The sequence below is a fragment of the Perissodus microlepis genome, chromosome 23 (assembly GCF_051167445.1).
Source record: "Perissodus microlepis isolate ML-2025 ecotype Zambia chromosome 23, ASM5116744v1, whole genome shotgun sequence".
In the NCBI taxonomy this organism is placed as follows: domain Eukaryota; kingdom Metazoa; phylum Chordata; class Actinopteri; order Cichliformes; family Cichlidae; genus Perissodus; species Perissodus microlepis.
Genome location: NC_140482.1, coordinates 32,670,883 through 32,689,286, shown reverse-complemented (window position 1 = coordinate 32,689,286; position 18,404 = coordinate 32,670,883). Strand labels below are relative to the sequence as shown.

The 18,404-nt window shown below is 37.2% G+C and overlaps 1 protein-coding gene across 2 annotated transcripts; it reads right to left on the bottom strand.

The window, feature by feature from the left end:
• Window positions 1-442: 442 nt before the first annotated feature.
• LOC146361838 (sterile alpha motif domain-containing protein 9-like) lies at window positions 443-13,820 on the bottom strand. Of its 2 annotated transcripts, none has more exons than XM_084922313.1 (4): window positions 13,674-13,820; window positions 8,835-9,561; window positions 8,414-8,699; window positions 443-5,522 (listed from the first exon to the last, which is right to left on the bottom strand). In XM_084922313.1, exons 2-4 carry the CDS (start codon window positions 9,549-9,551, stop codon window positions 1,903-1,905), a joined length of 4,623 nt encoding a protein of 1,540 aa, XP_084778439.1. In that variant the 5' UTR covers window positions 9,552-9,561; window positions 13,674-13,820; the 3' UTR covers window positions 443-1,902. The 2 variants fall into 2 exon arrangements, with proteins under 2 accessions (XP_084778439.1, XP_084778440.1); XM_084922314.1 differs by having other exon boundaries at window positions 8,414-8,696.
• Between the last annotated feature and the right edge of the window lie 4,584 nt (window positions 13,821-18,404).

Genomic DNA, 18,404 nt, shown 5'->3' with positions numbered 1-18,404 from the left:
TCTTCAGACTTACAGAATTACTGACATAATATCAACATATCAAAGAGTTTATGACTTACCTGCTTTTCTTTTCTTAAAGAAAAGACAGACAATAAAAAATATAAAAAATTAAAAAAATAATGAATTGATTAAATATATAATTAATTAAACCAATGAAATGAATGCATATTTAATTAATTAGTTGTATAGTTAATTAATGAATTATTTCCAATTCAAATTAATCGTTTACATATTTAATTTTTAAATTTACATTATATTTAATTCATTTTGGGACTCGAGGTCCTCTACAGAAAAATCACTTCCCACACCAGCTGAAGCTGTTATAGCTGCAAAGGGTGGGCCTATAAGTTAGACCTCAGTGTGCGAAAAGATTTGAGTAGGAATACAGTAATAAACATTTTTAATGGAAAAAAAAAAGACCAAACTTAGATATAAGGCCTTTTGTTTTCACTTTAATTTATTGTACAGTTTAGTTGATGCTGTTTTGACTTGATGTAGAATGTATATCTCACCAGAACATGCTCTGGTTGGATATAGAGATCAATTTTTAAAACAAAGCCTGAATATTTTTCTGAACCAACCTTTATTTATCAACATTAGAAACATAAATATGAATCATGGCAGAAGCAAAGATTTTCCTTATTTTATGAGGCCATAATTATACAGACACTACGAGTTCTGAATGAGAGTCCACAACTACTGCTGGATATAAATATGAAAAACAGAATATTTTAAAATAAACATTCATGTTTATTTCATTTCTTTGGTTTCAGGAGGAATATGAAGCTAAAGAGTTCCTAACATTTATCACTGCAAAGTGCATAACCTTAACCCATCAAACAAGATGTTCAAGTTTCAACAAAGACCTCCTAAATTATAAATACACATAAGATTTGTCTGTTGTTTACGTATTAAAAAATGACAAAATACACATTTATATATTTTTACATCATAGATGTGATAGCATTTACAAATATAAATCGCTACATAGTAATCACAACAATCAAATAATAGTGTCAAAAAAAGAGATTGCTCCTGTTACCTGATTAGTATTGCAATATTTTTCAAAGGAAAAGCAACAACTTTATATTTCTTACATAATTAAAACAAGCTGTTCCAAATGGCTTGTCAATATTCCACACCAGAACCACAGTGATCTGAAAAACTTATCTTAACAGAGTATACATATCACTTACAAATCACTGAATTCAATCAACACACTAAATTAATATACTGTTATGATCCAGAATCATGTCTGTTGTTTTTGTGTTCGGCTCCTCCCATCACAGTATATGTTAGTATATGCTTTTCTCTCTCTTTCCTCCAATTTAGTGTATTTGCTGAGAAAGCTGTTTGCTGAGTGGCTGATTTGAATTGGTTTCAGGATTGGTTGACTAGATGGACACCAGCCTCATAAACACCAGCTCACTCCTGTGTTGCCTCCAAAATCAACAGCATCTTTGTTAGCAATTCTGTGTGGGGACTCTGATCTGAAAGTCTGTTAGTGAGCAGCCCACCAGTTTTTGTAAATAGGTTTGTAAACAGATAATTGTAAATATTACACTGTATATGTCGAACACTGCAGCAGTAGTAGAAGTGAGAAGGCTTTTTGGTGAACTCCTGTTTATTGGTTAGGAGCTTAGTTTAGACATTTGTCTATTGTTTGCTTTTATTTTGGTTAGGGAAGACTAGGGAACATTATAGACCTTTTGTTTTGCATTTTCTCTACATTTTCTTGATAAAGCTAATACCAAATGGCCTGTAAATGGCCTGTATTTGTATAGCGCTTTACTAGTCCCTAAGGACCCCAAAGCGCTTTTACACAACCAGTCATCCACCAGCTGCTAGACTTGTTTCACTTCAGTTTCTTCGCTCACTTGTTGCATTATGAATGTCTCCCTCTTAGTTTTCATACTTAATATCATATGCAAGCGGTCCGTTAATGGCAAAACCAATGTAGAAAGACACTTTTTCTGTGCTAAAGCCACTTCTGATTCCACTTAACCGAGCTGGACGCACCAGGATCTTCTGTTGACCATAGTTTGCATACACTGCTCCTTGCTCAATAGTCCCACTGACCCGGTGGAGGCGGCTGATGATTGCTTTTTCCTTAAATATGTCTCCGTTCCACCAAAGCTGTGCCAAAGTATCACGAGGCATCTTTGGCAGAAAGCTCTCATCTAGTTTAGGTTTTGAAACAAGCCTCTTTAGTCCTTCCCCTTTTCCTAAGTATAAGCGGGCAATAGTGCTTCTCTTATTAAATAACTTGGACAGGTGCTTGTGGGAAGACTTTCGAATGGCTGTGACATATTTCCCGATTTCTGTGTTTTCCTCTGTAGGACTTGGCCAGAATAAAAGCAGAGCCAGATAATAAGGATCTGGGAGATGATGGCATAGTCCTATTTCCTGCAGAGTTTCTGAAAGTAGACCAGAAAGGAATCTGTAACTCTTGACATGTTTAGATTTTGGTTTCAAAAAGTAAAGAACAATGTTTGATAAGATGTAATTAATTTTCATTTGTGCATTTTGTTTTTGATTGCCAGTTTTCTGCAGAAATGCGTAGCATTCTGTGACCATTTCAATCTTTTCAGCAGGCTTGTCCAAATGCTGAAGTATTCCTGAGAAAGTGTCTGCTTGGTTCTTTTCAAGAAACAGCTTTTGTTCCTGGACATCCAATTTCAAAGTGAGATTGGATTGATGTTCTTTTTCTTTTGTCATTTCTTCAGGTGTACTACAGAAAAGATGAACATACTTCTTAAAATGGTCACAGACTATTCGATGATTCATTGAGTCAAATTCACACACCCCTTTAATGTAGGCAAAGTAACAGTTAAGGATATCAAATATTTCTTTGACGTCAGACTTCAGTTTAACAAGAAACCTCTCGTGTTCGTTGATGATCTTGACATACCAATTGGTGATCTCATTGTCCTCGTCACAAAGAGTGTTGAGCTTATTTCCCCTAAGAAAACTCTGCAGGTACTTTTTCTTCATTGGGTTGTGTTCATCAAAGAAAGGCAACCTGCTCAGTATCTCAAAGACCAAGAAAGCAATTTCTAGCATGCGCACATACCCATAAACATTGTATGACTTTCTGGGGTAGTCCTCTGAGTCATCATCAGGTGGTTCTTCTTGTGGTTCATCTTCCTTATCTGCCAGCTGTTGGGCTCTTTCGAAAGCTTTCATACCATTGATGGCTATTTTAATGTTTGTGTCCAAGTCCTCTGGGTTGTGTGATTTCTCCTGCTTTTCTTTGTCCATGTTAGACTTTAAATTGCTTTTGTGAATTTGTCCGATTGTGTCAAAGGTGTAAGGATTTTCTTTAATGTCTTTGGCTTTTTCTGCCCACTTCAGAGCCTCTGGGAAGTCACGCTCATTGATGTACAAATATCTCGCCAATGCCTGAGGAATAGATGCACTTGTCACAAATCTGGATGAGGCTTTCACAAAGATTTCTTGGATGGTTTGTCTCCCCTGCTGGTTATGGATTTTGTGTACGAGAGGAGAAAATAGTTCTCTCTCATCTCCATCTTTTTTACGTTGCCTTTCAATCAACATTCGTTCAATTGAGCGCATCAGTCTGTTTTTCACAACGAAAGTACTGAAGAACAGATCATAATGGAGCATCTGCATAGTAATTTCACTGACTTTCTTGTAGCAGCTTCTCTCCAACTCAGCCAGACAGGCAGATGCAATGGTCTGATGAAGTATCCGGAGTCCTTCGTATCCACCCGATTCTTGAATCCTGTCTATGATGAGAAGGTTTGAATACGGATTCATTCTTTCCAAAACACTGTCCTCTCTCCAGCGAATAAATTTCATCCCCAAAAAATCCTCACAGAGAGAGAGAGATATTTCTGATTCTTCCACGTAAGTGTTCAGTAAAGCTAGAAAGGCAAACAGCTCAGACTCCTTTTTGCTGAAATCAAAATTCTCCAGTGTGTTATGAGCAAGGTCATCTATATATTTTTGGTCAAAATTGTTCTTCATGATCATGAAGCTGTAAAAGTTTTCAGGTTTGTCATGAGTTTCTTCAAGCTCTTTGAGTTTCTTTTCAAAATCTTTCTGCTCTTGTGGGGTCAAAGATGCAGTTATGAACTGATTCTGTGTTTGATTGTGCTGTCTGTATTGCTGCTTTGGACTATGGGAACGAACACAGTTAAGGATAATGACTTTCCAGTTTGGTGCATCATCTGCACTTACACTGAAGTTTTCTTCTACTGCAGCTTTACGTATGGAGATCACAAGATCGTAAGGATTATCCGTTTCTTTTGAATCAACTAAGAGCAGAACTGGAGATGGTTTCTCACTTTCAAGTTTCATTAGTTTAATAACTTGGATGGCAACTTCTGTTTTGGGCATGGAGTTGTCTTTCAGCACGGCACATCTGAATTCATGACGGAGGTCCCACATCACATGCATTGCTAAGGTGGTGCCGCCACAGCCAGGATGGTGAAACAGGTTGAGCAGAACACACATGTCGTTTGAATCTCTCCACTGAGATCTGATCAGCTTCATCACATTCTCATACTTGTCTCTCTTGATAAATGGCTTCTCTTTGTCTTTGTCACAGAAGTAGAAGTTCCACCATTTCACTTTGCCACCTCTGTAGAATTCTTTTTCAACACTGATTCTAAATTCATGAAACTCTGAACTGTTTTCATCATATACGCTTTCACATTGGTTCGTACACAAAACATCTAGAGCTGTCAATAAGTCTTCATCCTTCTGTGTTAGGACAACAGTACTGGAACCAGAAGAGGGAAGCAGCCGTACAGATGACTGACTGAATGGTCCCATCGCCATTATGGTGCCATTGATCTCACTCAGGGTTAGTTCATTTATGGACAGATGCTCAATGTCAAAGTCACACTTCTCCCTGATCAGCTCCCTCCATTTCAGATATGTGCTCTGAGACTCACATACACTAATGATGTTTTCCTCCTCAGTGTGCTTTATGAATGACTTGTAGATATCAAAGACTGGGTCTTTCTCAGTGTCCACAGGTGAAAGTAGGAGGAAGATGATCAGATATCTTCCACGGAGGAGAACTTCAGGGTTGCAGATGAATGAAACTAACTGTTCTACATCTTTACAGGATTTCCTGAGCCAGTTCTTATAATCCAGCGCCAAGTTTGAGTCACTGTTCAAGTCATGCCGGCCATTACAGAACACCCAGCTGGTCTGTTTGTAGAGGTTGAGGTTCTTTATCACTGACTCAGTCTGTCCTTGAAATTGTGGTGGTGTATGCAGGTTGGCCACCCTTGACTCTCTGTATGAGTGACACAATCCACCTGAGGCAGCAGAACTGGGGTCAAAGTCTAACACGCAGAACAGTTTCAACTTCGTCAGAAACTGAAGATAATGAAGTTGTTCTTGATTGCTCTTGTTTACAACAACAACAAATTTGTCATAGTTATCAAGTGTGTTTCCACCACAACTTAATAAAGTCTTCAGCTTTTCTCCCTGGTTTGCTTCTTTCCTCACAGATTCTTTTGACAGAGTCATCTGCATCAGCTGACCTGTATGAACAGAAAAATAAATCAAAGTAAAAAGAAAGTGTTAGAGTGTATGTTAAATGTTGCCATTGTGGTACTTAAATTTGTAAACCTTGTCCTAAATGGCATGTTTAGATATTTTTCTGTTCCTCCACTGTCTCTAGGTGGGGGATGCAATAGCTACAAGTGTTTAACTGCAGGCACATTGCATGTAAGGTTCTAGGTGTCCTTTTTTAGTAAGGATGTTTACTTCCTGCCCTTTATGGCCTCACCTATGCTTGTGTATGGTGAACCTTTAAAGGAATTAATCCATATACAGGATGAGGGCAGATGGCCCTTTGTGATCAGCAGAGATGGGCAGTAACGCGTTACTGTAATCTGATTACTTTTTTAAAGTAACGAGTAAAGTAAGGGATTACTATCGCAAAAACGGTAATTAGATTACCGTTACTTTCCTGTAGGAACGCTGCGTTACTGCGTTACTAAAACCGTGATTTTTTTGCGAGAGTGTCTCATGACAGTGACGTAAGCGAGTGCGACGTTCGTGACAACAGCTGTGTGCAGATCAACAGTGGATCATATATCGAGTGCGGGAGAGAGTATGAGCGCGCAGCGTTTAAAGCGTGGAAGTACTGACCTTACTTTGAGTTTGATTCCATAAAAAGTGACAAAAACATTAGTGTCCGTTGTGCGTGGGAAGAAAACTTCTTTTTACAGCGAAAAAACCCCCCTAAACAAGCACCGAGTGCGCAACGACGTAATGGGAAATTCACAGAGAAACTCGCGGATTCTTCCACTGACCGCTGCGGCACACCTGCACCAGGGTAAACCTCCGCCTACCCTACTCCTGCTTTACAGGTGAAAATAGAGTTAAAGGACCGCTAGTCTTTGATGTTATTTATTTTCTGCTGTGTTTTACTTGCATCTATTTGAAAGACTGAGTGTAAACACAAAAAGATATTTTATTTTATGTGCTGGAATGTGCAGAAAATAGGTTTAAATGTTAAACTCATTTCTTCAAGTCAGAGAATGGTGCATATAATTTAATTTTTACTCGATGCATAAAGTTAAAAGATTAAAACTGATAAAACAAGTTAAAAAAAAAAAGAGACTTTTCCATTTGATTACATTTTGTATGATGGATTATGCAGAAAAAGTAGAATTGGGCTGAAAGATCTATCGCTTTATCACCTATTCAGGTTGTAAATCGTGTTTTTAAAAAGTAACTAAGTAATTAATTACTTTTGAAAATAAGTAATCAGTAAAGCAACGGGATTACTTTTTTGGGGAAGTAATCAGTAATTAGTTACTAATTACTTTTTTCAAGTAACTTGACCAACACTGGTGATCAGCAGGAAGTCACACACACACGCTCGCACATTCACACACACACACACACACACACACACACACACACACACACACAGTGCCTTAATTTTATGACGCACCACAGGTTTGTTTTTTTTTTTTTTTTTTTACAATGGGTGGTGCTTGTATTCACTGAATAAAAGGCTGCAGGGAAGGCGTTTTCTTTGAAGTTGGCTGAGAAACAGGTGAAGAGCATTCAGCTCCAAGAGCCTGGTTCTGACCAGACTTCCCTTGCAAGTTAAAATGGATCGCTGTTTGTCTTGCTTTGTTTACAGGTGATAAGTCTCTGAACCAGCGGGGCCTGCAAGCACAGACCCAAAAGAAAGCATAAACAGGATCACTCTGAAGGTTAACGGTTCAGCTTGATGTATTTTATATATTATTGTGATTTTCATAAAATCATAAGAGAAATAAAAATTAACAATATCTGTCACTCAAAACTTTGAATTTTCCAGTATATAGAATACAAGTATGTCCTGACAAGTACTTTCTATGGTAATTTAAACTGGGGCTGCAACAATTCAATTAGTAATTTGAATAATTTTATTATTAAAAATAAGACAAATTATTTGCTTTTAAAGTTTCCTTTTAATGCGCAGCTGTGTAGTGCTCAGTTGTCACCATGTAAATGCGAGTGTTTCACCCATATTTGGAACTTAAAATAGACCTGCAATGGAAACGTATCTAGGAGCAAAGTGTGAATAGAAAGTAGGACAACATTAAGCAGCCATCAGTTTTTAATCAAAAACACTGATGACTCAATAACAGCACCAAAGATTGGGTCAACTTGGGAAAATAAATCTGTTCTGAATTTATTTTGGCCTTCAGACAATAATTCTGATTGCTACATTGCTGGACATAACAGACAACCAGAAATCCTGGATGACCACATAGGTGCGCTCACAGCTGACAGCCTGAGATGTGGCTTTCAGGACAGGGGATCAGAATGCTCATTGCTGGGCCAGGTCTGCACTCTAATAAAGAAATAAAGGCTGCAAAATGCACTTATGCAGAGAGAATCCAGGGACACCTCTGTGAGACAGGAAATACCAAGCGAATGTGACAGGGAGTACAGGCACTGACAAATTACAAACCTAGACAGGGGGTCAAGAATGATGAGACTACTTCACCAGTGTGTGAATGTGTGTGTGAATGGGTGGATGACTGGTTGTGTAAAGCGCGTTGGGGTCCTTAGGGACTAGTAAAAGCGCTATACAAATACAGGCCATTTACCATTTACTTTCCCAGACAGGCTGAATAACTAGTTTATTTTGCGACACCATGAAACAAACAATAGCGTAATATGAAACGGTAGACATTTTCATACCGTCATCCAACATATATTGTTATATTGAACAGCGGTATGCCGTCGTATAGTACTCCTACAGGAGTGCAGTTGGTTATACTCTAAACCACATCCCAAAGCTCTCAGGAATTTATAGCTTATACCTAAGTTGCACATTTTATTATTTGAATGCATTCTTACTAGGAACAGGCTTCAGCCACTACATAACCATGAATTGAAGAGTTAGTTGATTCTTACTTACTTATTCTTTCTTCCAGCTGACAGGCAAGTTTCAGCTGATTCATCTTTTTTAGAGTTTGTATTGCGACCTGTGGAACTTCCTTGCTTCCATAGTGGTCAGTCATTAAATTAGCAATATCCATGCTGTCCTTATCCTCCAGTTTACTCTGACAAATAGGTTTACGTTTGGATTCAGTGTGTGATCTTAAATGAAAAATAAATGTTTTAAGATCCACTTTCAAAAGGTCAGCAAGGATCTTCTCGATCTCCACAGTAATCCTGGATGCATCGGGTGACACTGTGGTCTGCTGGAAGAAAGCAATATTTAAGAATCCAACAGCTTTATTTATTTTTATTTTTTCATTTTCATTTGTATAAAGCTATATTAATATGTATATAATATTTGATGTAGTGTGGTGTATAAATAATAACAGAAACTTTACCACAACAGTTCCTTTGTTCCAGACCCCTGTGTTCTGTGGCTTTGGTTGTTGAATTTCTTTCTTCTCTGAAGTTTTATCCAATGGTAACTGAATCTGTTTGGAGTCTTTTTCCACTATCCCATCTCTTTTGGATTCAGTGTTTTCATATGATTCTGGACGGTTTATTTCTTTGGCCTGAGCATTTCCTGGTTCAGTAGGTTTGGCAGCTTCTTTTTGGTCTGTAATAGGTTGCAGAGTTGGCTCCGGTTTCTGGTTCAGTTGTTTGAGTGCTGAAATAATTCTTACAGCAGGACCACCTTTTACATCTAGATCCACTAAATCCTGCTTCCTGAAGCAAACAAGGCAATCTCCAGACACATCTTCCTCTTGGAGTCGTTCTGCATATTTGCTGTATACATTCACATGCTGCACTAACCACTGGCTCACCTGCTCTTTGGTCCATTTTTCCACATATTCTGGGAACTCTGATTGATGCTTACATGCTTTTTTCAGACTTTCCAGATAAGCTGTGATTTTCACAGCAGGACCGTGTTTTATTCCGAAGTCCAAAATGTCTGTTTTATCGAAGGAAACTAAACATGCCCCCGACACTTCCTCTTCAGTAAATCTGTCTGCACAACTCTGTTGAACTTTGACCTCTGCCGTCAGCCACTGGTGAACATCCTCTGTGGTCCATTTTTCAATCGGAGGTGGTTTTCTTGTTGTTGACTGGTTCATTTTGGATCACCTAAATTTGAGAAAAAAAGTTTAACACATCATCTCTATGTGTCCATATTTCACTCCTTCATGGCTCAATATTCCGCCCGTTCCAGCCTGCAGCAATTATTTATCTTTTATCCAAGTAAAGTCTGTTAGCTGCTACGTTAATAATAATAATAAAAAATGACTGATGTGGCTATCAGATAACTAATAATAATTAAATGGCAAATATTAATGTGTGCACTGGCTATTCTTTTTTACTTTGTCTTTACATATTATTTAGAATGTTAGTTTGTTTTAATAGCTTTCTCTTAAACATGTGGGTTGAGAGAGTTTTTGTTCTCCTTGTTGCCATGGAACTGTTACTTTTATTGAGGAATTGGACCTCAGTGCAGCAGCTACACAATGCACGTGTTCTTTAATCCAGAGATCAGCTGATTGGCCTGGTGCTGGCTGGCTTGTCAGCCAGACTAATGGACTGACTGATGGATGTAGAGGTGAGGGACACAGGAGGAGAAAGAGGGAGAGTGTGAGACAGCGGAGGCTTGAAGAGAGAAGGTACAAACAAACAAATAGTTATGTCTATAACTTCTGTTCCCTGAAGGAGAGGAACGAGGTACAACACATAACTATTGGATATCACGCTCTCGCGTGTCCTGGCTGAAGAAACCTTTATTCACGCCTTTAAGGCAGATGACGTGTGATGACACGCACACGGCTTCGCCTGCACATATAGCTGCTGTCATCACAGTCATCCCTCAGTTCGATAGCCGCTCTTCACTGAGCCAAACTGCTCAGTGGGGCCACCTTGTGTTGTACCTCGTTCCTCTGCTTCAGGGAACAGAAGTTACAGACATAACTATTCGTTCCCTTTCAGTCGATTCACTCGGTACAACACATAAGTATGGGACATATATACACGCAGAGCAGAGCAGCCACGGAACCGGAATCGGACCACCACATCCTTAGTGAGTGGTAGACCCAGCAGAAAGGACAGTATGAGCCACCGAAGGGGCTGTAACGTCCAACCGATAAAACCGCACAAAGTGTGCGGTGATGCCCAACTAGCTGCCGCACAAATCTGACAACACAAATGATGTTGTGCAGTGTAGATGATATAAGTTACCAAGCCTTTGCCATTTGATTTTGAGGAACATTGTTTTTGAAGTATTCCACAATCTTTTTACACACTCTTTCACAGAGTCTCTGTGGAGAGTCTCTGCCCATCTTGAATTCTGAGAGACTCTGCCTCTCCAAGACATTCCTTTTATAGCTAATCACATTACAGACCTGATATCAATTAATTTCAATTACTTGCTAAATGTTCTCCCAACTGAATCTTTTTAACTTTCTTGCTTTTTCAGCCATCTGTAGGAAGCATAGAATTATGAAATTTCTCAGTTTAAACGTGTTATTTTATCTATGTTCTGGTGTGAATAAAATATTGGCTCATATGATTTGAAAGTCTTAGTTTTCATTTTGTTCAAATTTAAAGAATGTCTCAACTTTTCTGGAATTTGGGTTGTACACTATGAAATTAGTCTCTGTGCAAAAGTTTGCAATTAATCAAGCCCCACAAATTAAACGACAAGAAGACCACAGTGCATTGAAACAGGAACAGGAGGTAATACGATGCTGCAGTAATACTGTCTATTTGCCTCAGAAGTCCATGGTTGGAGCTGGGAGTGCCATCACTCGAGTTGATAATGTTCCAACAGTAAAGCTGGAAAAGCAAGGTTTAACTACCACATGAAAACCATACCCTCCACTGAGTGTTGTACCCTTCTGTCCTGTTGTGTACCAGTATGAATACTGTGCCTTTTCAGTGGTTCAGGGTCGGCTTACCTTATCTATCTCATAATTTTTACCACACATTTATGTTTTATCTTTTATACTACAAAGATATGCATTGATAGTAGAATTATACACACTGACACTAACAGACAGAGAGAATTTGTGGGGTGGTTCTAATACCTGCAAGAAAACAAGGCTATAAATATGGCGTGTTTGTTAGAGGGAAGCATCCCCTCCCCCCGGTGTCTCATAAAAAAGTGTTTACTGCTTGGGTGTGGCATTCTTGTCTCTCCAGTCCCTTTAAAGACAGCTTAAAAACTAGGTTGAAATTCAAACTGTGTGATAATAAATTTTCAAGACTTAAACTTTGAGCATATTTGTCTTCTCCCTCATACAAAGAAGCCAACAAAAGTCTGGTCAGTGTTCAGCATATAGCTCATTTAGTGAGTTTTATCTTGGATTGTAATGTTGGAGTTGTAGGGGCTTCTTGGACTTTTTAGATTGGAAGTCCAACTTAAGGGAGTATTTTCAACAAGCACACTTGAGTGTACTTGGCTGAGATTAAAGTTAAACTTCATAATTGGATTTTTTTTTTTTTTTTACTTTAATGTCTTACTGGAGCTGTCAGTATATTTTTAATTGAATATTTAATTTGAACCTTAGTTCCCCAATGTAGAAATGTGTTATACTAGTTTTTAAAAAAAAAAAAAATCTCAGATTTGATTAAAACTAACATTAAAGATTTTTTAATCCAGGGAGAAAAGCAAGAGCATTTTCAGCATTTTTGGACCAGCAATGAATCAAGCTCATTGTGGATAAACCTGTTCCCTGTTAGCAGTTAACCATTTCACAAACTGCGCAAATCTTTTAATTCACTTGTCATGTTTTTGTTATCAATATATTTTACAAACATGGTTATACAGAATATGATGCTGGACATTAAACAGAATTTAGTATTTAAAATGGGTTCAAACTTAAACATCTAGCAGTAATATCGATCTATATAATAAAGATGAAATTTTTGTGCAGAGTATTTTACTTTTTGTTCATTTATTTACAATTTTCCAGTTATACAGTTTTATATGTAGTGGGGTGTTTTCAAAGTGTTTTATTGCTTATTTTACTAAAGGAATGGTTCTAAAAAAAAGTCCTCCACCACTCCTCATTACTAATAGCAAATATTTTTTTGCAATACAGTACATATTTATTTAACAATACAAGTAGTACAAGTAATATTATTTAATTATTCTTCAGCCAGCAATGAATACAGAAAGGTGAAGATATGGATGTTGAAGGATCCTCTCTGCTTGCCTTTCTGTAAAAGTCACTGAACACCAAGGGATTAAATTATGTATTTTTTTATACTTCTTCAAATGTATCCTAAATACAGACAGTGTATTGTAATTTTTAGAATTGTAAAAGATAAAAATAAAATCATTTTCAAATCTCAACAGTTTGTTTGTGTTCAACAAGCAGAATGAGCTGCATGCATGCATGTCGTTATTAAAACAGGTGAAGTCTGTCTTTCAGTCATGTAGTGACTGCTGTTGCATAGGCTTGACACTATGAGACACTATGAAACACATTACATAAATATCTGGATGTTGGAAGACAACTAATAAAGGTCATGAATAAGACTAAAGACAGGGAGGTGTTCTTTAGATCTACAGATGAAATTCATATAATTGTAGTTGGCAGCTTTAGAATTAAAATATTATGAGTTTCTACATCAGAAACCTATTTCAGTATAGTAGTTTCCAGTTCTTAACCAGTTCTAAGTTCACAATGTAAATTAATGCACAAGTCAGTCTAGAGTTAACTGAAATCTTTCCAAATTATTTTGCCAAAGTACTTAGAATACATTTTTATATAAAAACAAATAAACAAACACACACACAAAAACCCCTGGGAATTAGATTTATCGAGCAGCCATTTTAAAAGGGTAGTGAGTAAAGAAAAACTCCCCAAGTGAACAATATTTCTGTGTTGAATTACCGTTTCAGTGTGTTTAAAGACTTTCCTTTAGAATCTATAATAAGAAACTTTGCAAGTTCCTCAGCGCCAATCAGCTGTATATCGGATGTGGCTGGAATGCTGCTGTAAGCATAACATTTGCACAGCCCCTCCCTAATAATAAGACAATTCATCGACGGGTACCTCGGTTTAAAGTTAAAGAACACACGCTCACATTAAAAACGATACTTTTAGCAATTTCTAAACATTAAAACGTTGCACAATCATATCTACTAACTCATTCTTGAATGATTCTCTTTGCCTCTACTTAAACATTTAGCCGATTTACAGGAACAGAGAAAAAAGAAAAAAAATCATAAACAAAATTCTCACCTCAGGCTTCGTTTTGGCAGTCGACTTAGTGAATATGAAATATGATGGAGTCTACTGTGTGCACAAATATAGGTGCACGGTCATTATAACGGAGGCACTACGTAGCGAGAAACTTAGCCTACATTCTGTTTTCCTTCAAATGCTCAAAGCGTCTGCGTGAAAGAGCCTCCTTTCACAGGAAGTCATGTGAGGTGCAGTTTCAAATCATAGTCGCACCCACCCACAAGTGGTTTAACTTGGTTTTGTTTTAGCAATGTGTGCGCGCATTTTGGTCTGCGTGGAAATAAATGTGTACATATTGAAATCCGTCTGTGTGTAACCAGATTTATAAATGTGTCAAATCTGTGACTCAATGTCCCACTTTTCAGCCATATATTAATGGCTGAAAAGTCTTAAATCTTAGCCACACTGCGTTCCAAATTATTATGTAAATAATATAGTTGATACAAATGGCAGTCTGTATAATTTTCAAGTCATCAGCCATTAGAGCACAATTCAAATTGCATTATACAAACCTCCCAATGATATCTACGTTTTTGCAAAAAAGAAAAAAAACCTCAAAATGCACTGTTCCAAATTATTATGCACAACAGAGTTTAAAAACATTTTATTGGTTGTAAAGAATTGAAAGCTGTTATTTCTTGAATTTGCAGCATTAGGGTGGTCATATTTACTGAAGCCAAACGCTATTTAAATCAAAAACATCTTAACAGGTCAAATTACATGCTAATATAGGACCCCTTCTTTGATATAAACTTCACATTTCTTGCACCCATTGAATTTGTGAATATTTAAAAAGTTTATGCTTGAATTTCTTTGCAAGATGTCCGAATAGCCTCCCACAACTGCTGTTTGGATGTGAACTGCCTCCCACCGTCATAGATGTTTTTCTTGAGGATGCTCCAAAGGTTCTTAATAAGGGTAAGGTCAGGGGAAGATGGGGGCCACAGCATTAGTTTTTCTCCCATAGCAGCCAATGGCACCGAGGTATTCTTTCCAGCATGAGATGGTGCATTGTCATGCATGAAGATAATTTTGCTACAGAATGCACACTTCCTTTTGTACCATAAATAAAGTGTTCAGTCAGAAACTCTATATAATTTACCATTTTTACACCTTCCAGGACCCAAAAGGGGCCTAGCAGCTCTCTCCCCGTGATTCCAGCCCAGAACATGACTCCCCCACCTCCTTGCTGATGTTGCACTCAAGTTGGGACATGGTTGCCATCCACTACTCATCAGTGAACAAGACTGTTTGAAAATTAATCTTGATGCATTTCTGGGCCCACTGCAACTGCTTCTGCTTGTGGGTATTGGTTAGGGATGGCTGAATGGCAGGTTTATGCACAACTGCAAGCCTCTGAAGGATCTTACACCGTGACTCCAGAGACACCATCAGCTTCAAATACACTATAAAGTCTAATTAGTTCCCAGAACTAGTAATGTTTACTTAAGATAACTATGTTAGAACAACTTATTCATTGCAAGTATACAGTACCAAGAATAATTTGACTGACTGTGTCATACTAATTGTTTACCCACTGATTAAAATTTCAAGTTCTACTAAATTAAAAATCAATTTGTGGTAACTTAATGTGATTAAAAAACAGTTTTATTATCATTGAAATGTCTAGTACAACGCTTATACTAATGTTATACTGTATGCAAGTATGATTCAAAAATAATAATTAACAACACTTCCTGTAATGGTATTAAAATCAGCCCAACTTTTATTTTCAAATGCAAAAAAGTATATCAGCAAACATACTGGACTCTGCTGAACAACAAACAATTACATTGCCATCATTGTAATAATCTTACAATGAAAAAAAGTCTCAGATTTAGTTATTCTGAATCCAAGTTTAGGCTTTCCACAACTTTGTTTTGCAAGTTACATTACTTATATAATCAGTATAAATGTATTTATTGTCTTTGGATCAAACAACACATTTGTTTTGCGTTCAAACACAGAAGCTTGGTATGTTGTAATATTTTAAGGATTGCTTGTTTCCAGGCCTGGTATTACTGCCTGAATGACTGTCATGGATTTAGGTGTTCCACATGCAAGTGCAGAAGAAAGTCTTTAACATTGTCCCAACTACCCTTAGGTACAGTGGCAGTGGATGTGGATTAGAGATGTAATGGCCTTAAAAGTGCAGGTGACCATCCTCACTGACCACACTATATGTGACAGAGGACTCATCTGTCCTGGTGGTCCACAAGCAAACAATCATATTCTTTAGAAAACCAACTTATTTCCTTTCTTAAGACATTTTTTCTGCATTTGCTATAGAACAGACCTCAATTTAGACAATTTCAGGCTCCCTCCCCACCGGAAAGGTGACACTCAATGTCCCACTTGTCAGTCTGGATAGCTCTGACCACTGACACACAATAATGTCATGAAAACAAGTTTTTTAAAAAGGGATATGCAAACATGGACAATAATTTTTCATTGTGATGATCCGCAGAAGCAAATTTCCCTGTTCAAAAACTTGCAGACTTCACTATATACAGTGTAGACAGTGTGGACCCTCTAAACTAAGTTTGTGGGATATAATCTTTTAAGAAATTCAGACCAAACTTACACAGCATGTCTTATAGAATTGACTGGCGTGAACAGCAACAACATAGAGCAGTCATATCTCAAGTCTAATAACAGAAGAGAGGAAAAGATCAGTAAAGAAACAACTTCCCAAACCAAAGCACAAATGAAACAATAAGTAAAACAGGTTGATCTAAAGTATGATTAAAGTTCAGCCTGATTAATATAAATGTCACTGACAATTACTTATATATTGGAAAATCAAAATACTATAATCAATATAATGTTATACTCATAAGACCAAACATTTTAGTGCATAATCACCTGTCACTGCCATTTAAAACCCTAAATTGAAGTATCTCATATGCGTGTGTGTTAATTACTTCAAGCTGTCCTGCTTACATTCAGAAGTATTTGGTGTTTAATCTCTGCCCCTGTGTTTTCTATTTGTATATGTGTATCTATGCCTGTGGTATATCACTGATGCAATACCTGTGCACAGGATTTAGTGAGCTCCATTGTCAGAAACAGAGAGAATCTGTCACAGGGTACCCATCTTTCAGCCCTGTTTAAAACATCCGTCTCTCTTACCGTTTACTACCAAAAGCAGATCACCCACAGAACTTTACCATAGCACTGGTGTACTATTGTGATTATGAAATCATGCTATTTTAATTACTTGGTTATCTGACCCTTAAAATAAGGTAAAAATGTGTTAAAAGTATAGTTTTTGTTTTTCTTCCTAAAGATGCTTATTAAAGCTTTTATTTCTTATAATTGCAATTCCTTATTCGCTTGTCTACAACATCACTGGTCATGTAGAATTTAACTCATTTTTCTTTAAAGAATTTTTAACTGCTGTCTTGCAAACTTCAAAGGAAAGATGAAATACTTGTGGAACAGTCACTCAGGGATCATTGTGTTGTGTTCATCCATGTGTCCAGTTTTTGTATTGCTTTTTGTTTTTTGGTTCATGCATTAGGTGTGTTGTTCAGTTTTGTTTTACAAAATGTTTGAGCTCATACACGTGTTTTAAACAGGTTGTATGTACATTTAACTCGGTACTTGGACTCAATGGGTATTTATGTATTATCATCTGTCTTTACTTCATCCAACCTGAATACACGGCTCGCGTTTTTCCTAGGACCAGTCCTATATTTGCATTTGGGTCCTTTTTCCTGAAACACCATCTATGCTTGCTAATCCACACAATGACAGGTAAACACACCTGTCGGGATTAAGATCACAAACACACGTTTGTATTATGACTTCAAGTAGCTGTATTCCTCAAAGTTAAAGTGTACTTATTAATGTAACTTACACTACTCTCAAACACGATGTCAGTCTTAGTTTTTCTTTTTTTAGCTAACTTTTAGTGTTTTTTTTCCACTGTTGTATATATATATGTATATCTATATATATATATCTATATATATATATATATATATAGATAGATAGATAGATAGATAGATCTATATATATGTGCCACATATATGTGGCACTTTTTTCAAATGTAATTTTCTCATAAAATCAATTAAACAAACACAAATATATACAGGCAAGTGGCGTGCCAGCACAGCAGTTACATACTGCATTCAGATACTGCATTCAGACATTCTCAGAGATGCTAATGTGAAAGTGCTGGTGAACCTGCACTGGTCAGCTTGCCTGTTTATTAGACCAGATATGTTCAGAGCTTCCGTCCCTTCTCCATCATTGCCAGCTTTCCTGCTAATGTACTAAATGAGTTATATAACAAATTTTCCACCCCCCATGTTCTCTACATCACACATGTTGGTCGAGGTAATAAGCAAACAGAAACTCATTTGTTACAATTAAAAATCACTGAAGCTTGTTTATATGCTAGTGCTAGCTGTGTCTCCACACAAAGGGCAAATCATAACTGATCTCAGAGCAGTGAAAGCAGAGCCAGCAGCTGACATGCTGATTTCCCATCAGTAGTTTATCCACAATGAGCATGTGCAAATCACCACAAAAAACAAACAAACAAAAAAAAAACTACTGGTCTGTCAGCTTGCTCAGTTTTAGCAAACTGTCTAAAATGCTTTTAGTAGTTCAGTTAAGACTCTGTTTTTTTCACAGATAGTTGATTCTGTTCATCTGGATTTAGCGTTTTCAGTAGGAGAAACGTTTCGTCATCATCCAAATGACCTCTTCACTCTCAGC